The following is a 4770-nucleotide window of genomic DNA, read 5'->3' as shown; positions in this document are numbered from 1 at the left end:
AACCGTCGTGGCCTCCAGCTAAACTCCCACGCCGCATCCCCTCTCCCACGCCGCATCCCCTCTCGCTGTCCTCCATCTCCCTCCTGCGGCCGGCCACCGACGTCGCGCCTCCCGCCGTGGGAGCCCTAGGCCAGCTGCCGCCTATGGATGACAACGACCTGGCCACACCTACCCATGGTACCTCCACTGGATCTACGACCGAGATGCCGTCTGGAAGTCGTCATCGAGCAGCGAAGAGGTGGAGGCGGCGCCCGTGGTCTTCCACCTCGACCACGGCGGGGAGACGCCTTCCACGATCAACAGCGAGAGGCAAGGTCCCAGTCGGCTCCCTTGCCCCAGCCCCGGCGGTTCCTAGGTGAATCGCCTCATCTTTGGAGATCGGTGTCCCAGACTGTCGTGGCCCCAACACCTCGTGAGTTCCCCTCTGTTCTCCCCTCCATTCTCTTCCTGTTAGCAAGATCTCTTCTGGTCATGCAGTTTCCCAGGTAACCTCCCTGTTCAAGACCTCAATTTAGATAGTACAACATTCCGAGGTTCAGAGTTTAAGGGAGTTGACATTTAGAGGTCCAATGATTTGTTTTCGTCGTCCTCATCCAACAGCCAGGCCATCAATGCCTACCGCCGGACACCCGGAGGCAGAGTGCGAAGAGGCCCTCAATGATGCCATGCTAAAAGTCAAGCCGACTGCAGCTGCTTTATTAGGTGTGGTTTATGATTTCATCCTATTATGGATGATAGACTTTTTTTTTCTTTAATTTTCTTACTTAGCGAATGATTTCATGTTAATCGGATAAGCATGAGAAACACTATTATAAGATGATCAATGCATATTTAAGATCATGCAAATTTGTTTAATCATGTTCCTGTGTGAACGAGGTGCTATTGGAACCTGCTCATATGACTGCGTCCTCCCATGCCTTGCATCGTTCCTGGCTTGCATCTCCCAAGGTCGGATACTCATGGATACTTAGATAGCTCATATCACTGCCGCCAATCAAGTAATACTTCATTGACGAGGTGATATACTAAGATGTCATATTCATAGATGAGGTAATTTCTGAAATTAATTCTTTTTGTGTTTCCTTTAATTAATCTTCAGATCCTTGGTTTGAGTCGAGCTCGAGCACTCCGGAGTTGGGATTGAACGTCCAGAAACAAACATTCATGCCATCAAGGTAGAATCAGTAATGCAGCACTGGCATCTTGATTTTCTGTGCAGCCAAACAATATCTGAAAAATGTATTTCTTACATGTCCTGGAACTTGAATGCCGAACTAATTTCTATCAGTCTACGTAAGACAATTTATTTGCAATATACTCATGCTGAACTAATGAATAATAATCAGTAATAATCTTTTAGTTAAACACCTGGCCTTAGGTAACCAGTGGCATAAAAGGAACAAAACATTATTGTTTCTGAAGTCCTCACACTGAATAGCATACTCTGTTTTCCTACATTTTCAGATTTGAATGTTTGCTTATATACAATACATTCTTATTGTTTGCAGTCCTTATGCCTCCCAGACTTCCAGTCTCTCAATTCTGATTAATCTTGGTGATCATTCTGATTAATCTCAGTTATCTCTGCTGGCTCTTGGGTGATGACTGACGAACAGTTCAGGTACTACCACATTTTTATTGTAGTTACATATAGATACTTTAGTGTTGACAAACAATGCACTAATGCTATATTTTTTCTCTTCTTTGTCTCATGCCACATTTCCTGTACAGTATATGGCAATAGGTGCCTAGCAGCCACATGAGATTTTTCAAGGAGTCAGAACGATCTCACTATTTTCAGGTAATAGGTGCCTAGCAGCCACATGTGATTTTTCAAGGAGTTATATATACAGTCACATATCTCTACTCTAATCCTGAATTATGTATTTGGTGATATCATAACCCATTATTCTCCAAATTAATAATTTGCCTACATCCCTGAATCCCAGCCTCTACTCAAATGCATCTTTTTGGTGTTGAAAGTTGTCTGTTAACTTTCAGAATATTCAAAGGTGTATCTGAGGTCATAGTACAAGGAGTAGTATGTTCGAGCCTACCCGAATTGCATTGTTTTGCTTTGCAAACCACCTAGGAGTTGGAATTCGTTAGGGTTTTGCCGCATCTCTGAATTTTCATGTTGCATCTTATGGTTCGTTCTGAATTTTGATTGATGCAAACTTCCCTAAATGTAGGATCCTAAAATGGTCAAAATTTTTTGCATTGTGTAAAAAAGATTTAGCAGTATGCAGTGATAGATCAATTAGTACTGTCTGAATGTTCAGTCCATGGGAAAATGCTCGTATCACCCTTGTAAGGGCATTGGAATCATGATCGATAATCATGAATGGTTAAGATGATTCTTTAGTAGCATCATATAAATATGTCACCCTTAAAACATGATGTCGGCCTACTGAGGTGGTCATACATTATTTTTATTCTCGTTGCAATGTACGAGCAGTTACCTCTAAAACATGTCGAAAATAATTGTTCACAGGCGAGGCGATCCCTAGCTGGCTTGCATGCCCGCCCGGCATCGCCCACGCGCTCGCTCCCGTTCCCGTACCAGCCCCACACCACGCCCGAGCAGCCATGGTTTGATCCCTCAAAAAAAGAAAACAAACCCAGGCTCCGCATCCACCACGCCCCTGTTGTCAGTAACATGTTGTTTTTTATACTTGATCATTTTCAGCTAGCAAGTGTTGGGCAAGCCCTCTTGTGGCTCATTTGGGACCTGTTCTATTACTTATTTGATTTGACTGAGCTATGGAGATTTTTGTGCGTCTTTTTCTGCGACCATATGAATTGTAAATCTTTTTGTATTGATATTTTTGTAGTTCTTACTGCTTGTTTGGATCATGATTTTTGACTTGGCGCTCGATCCAAACCTGGTATTTCAGGTATTCATTTTTTGTAGATGATTTAAGATTGAAGCTACCTCAACTATGATCTAATAAGAGTTCTTTAAGGTGCACAAGCTCAACAGGCTCGGAGGCTGGAAGGGCTGTGCTTTCAATTTGATTCCTTCCGCATTCATTATGTAAGTGCTTGCTACAACTTTTTCGTGTAACTAATAGGAGTATACTGTGGTGTTCATCGCTTATTCAATGCACTGGATAAGAAGGCTTGCTAAAGGGGAACAGTTTTCATACTTCAGTTTATTTCATTGGCCATAATGTAATGAACTTGGTGAGTTTGCCAGCACATCTAGCGGCCAGCAATGTTACATGCCTTTGTCAAGCCTGCCTGTCCTCGCCACCGAACAGGTAGAGAATATCTCAAGTGCCACTGCCAGGAGACTATTCAGATGACATGTGGTTCAGTTATTTCCTGAAAAAAAAAAAAGATATTCACGCAATCATCTTTCTTAGCAGATTCTATTCAATCAAGTCATGAGCATGAGTCCTTTTCAATGTGGAAAAAGGCCATTCAGAAGGAACACAGAAAACAATGATTATCTTTTGTGGAAGAAGTTCTTGGAAATGACCCAAACATTAGTGGAGATTTTATTGTGATAAATTTCTTCACTTTGGTAAGGAACTAAGTAATTTCTTAGCCCTATTCCTTTCACAGAGGGTATTATCTATAATTATTTTTATTTGTATATGTTTGCAGTCCTATTTAAGTATGTTTATGGAACATTACTGAGGTCAGCTCTGCAGGATCCAGTAACCAATCTTTCTTTCCGGCATGTACTAGAGGAGTCACCTTTATTATTGTTACTATCGTGCCTTTGATAATAAATATTGTGATGGATTGATGGACCAGATTAGTTCCCATGATTACAGCTTTGATTTGATTATATTGAATTAGGATAAGCTGGAGTAGTTTAGTGGTTCTGCCACATGCTTGGTCCACTTGTACAGTCGAAGGCTTGACCACATGGTAATGGTCAATGTTTAGTGATAATACTAGCTTTACAGAACTGATATTGAATTGTGTACCATCATAGATCATATAAGTCACTGAATAGTTTGCTTGGTTGTGGCATTCATCAGACAAAGATACTTAACATGTAAAAGCTTTTTAATTGCATTGCTTTATTCTAATTTTTAGAACCCGTAGCAACGCACGGGCATTAACCTAGTTCGAAAAAAAAAAGAGAGAAAGAAATCAGAAACTTGGCCTGACCAGCGTACACTGCTTGACGATTTCCTTCAAATTTTGCCGGGCCGGCCTGGCACAGTTTTGGTCGTGGCTTCTCCAGCCCAACTAACCAGTATGAATCTAGGGCTAGGGTTCACCTCGTTGGAAGGCAGCCGCCAATCCGCCATTCGTGATTCCTAGCCAGTATGAATCTTGTGACACGACTTGCTCTGGTGGGTGGCCTCCATGGATCCAGGCGCCTCTTCACACGCGGTGGTTGTGGTTGTGGTTCCCTCGGCCTACGGCGGCGGGCGATCCATCTCGATCTCGTCCCAAGTTTGGGACAGCCGAGGGAGCCATCTGATGATGATTCTCCGTCTTCCACCTCCGCCAAAGATCCAATTAAGCTGGGTTCTGCTGAATTCCGGTGGCTGCCACAGGGTCATCAGGGACGTCAACTCCATGGCAGCCCACAACGAAACCCTGGCAAAGTCTCTTACCTCCACGGGGCAGCACCACTTGCACGTCTCCTTCCGCCTCGCGCCGCCGCCGGCGATCTCCTTCCTCCGCTACCATTACGCGAGTACAGTGCCCAATGAAGAGAATAAAGAGAACATCCTTGAAGTTGCTGCCATCACAGCCCACGGCGACTCCATCCTCTTGCGAATGACGCGGCGGCGGCGTGAC

At 43.8% G+C, this 4770-nt stretch overlaps 1 protein-coding gene across 17 annotated transcripts; it reads left to right on the top strand.

The window, feature by feature from the left end:
• LOC110435506 lies at positions 881 to 4079 on the top strand. Of its 17 annotated transcripts, XR_002453216.1 has the most exons (10): positions 881 to 1017; positions 1100 to 1175; positions 1509 to 1621; positions 1732 to 1801; positions 2495 to 2650; positions 2835 to 2897; positions 2967 to 3037; positions 3155 to 3263; positions 3372 to 3529; positions 3613 to 4079. XR_002453216.1 is itself a non-coding variant. In XM_021461117.1 (6 exons), exons 1-5 carry the CDS (start codon positions 2381 to 2383, stop codon positions 3510 to 3512), a joined length of 609 nt encoding a protein of 202 aa, XP_021316792.1. In that variant the 5' UTR covers positions 1809 to 2380; the 3' UTR covers positions 3513 to 3529; positions 3613 to 4079. The 17 variants fall into 17 exon arrangements, 1 of the variants encoding a protein (XP_021316792.1); XR_002453223.1 differs by having other exon boundaries at positions 1579 to 1621; positions 2835 to 3037; XR_002453217.1 differs by lacking the exon at positions 2495 to 2650.

The sequence above is a fragment of the Sorghum bicolor genome, chromosome 5 (genome assembly GCF_000003195.3).
Source record: "Sorghum bicolor cultivar BTx623 chromosome 5, Sorghum_bicolor_NCBIv3, whole genome shotgun sequence".
Lineage (NCBI taxonomy): Eukaryota > Viridiplantae > Streptophyta > Magnoliopsida > Poales > Poaceae > Sorghum > Sorghum bicolor.
Note: the sequence above shows the minus strand (reverse complement) of the source record. Positions and strands in the feature narration are given on the sequence as shown.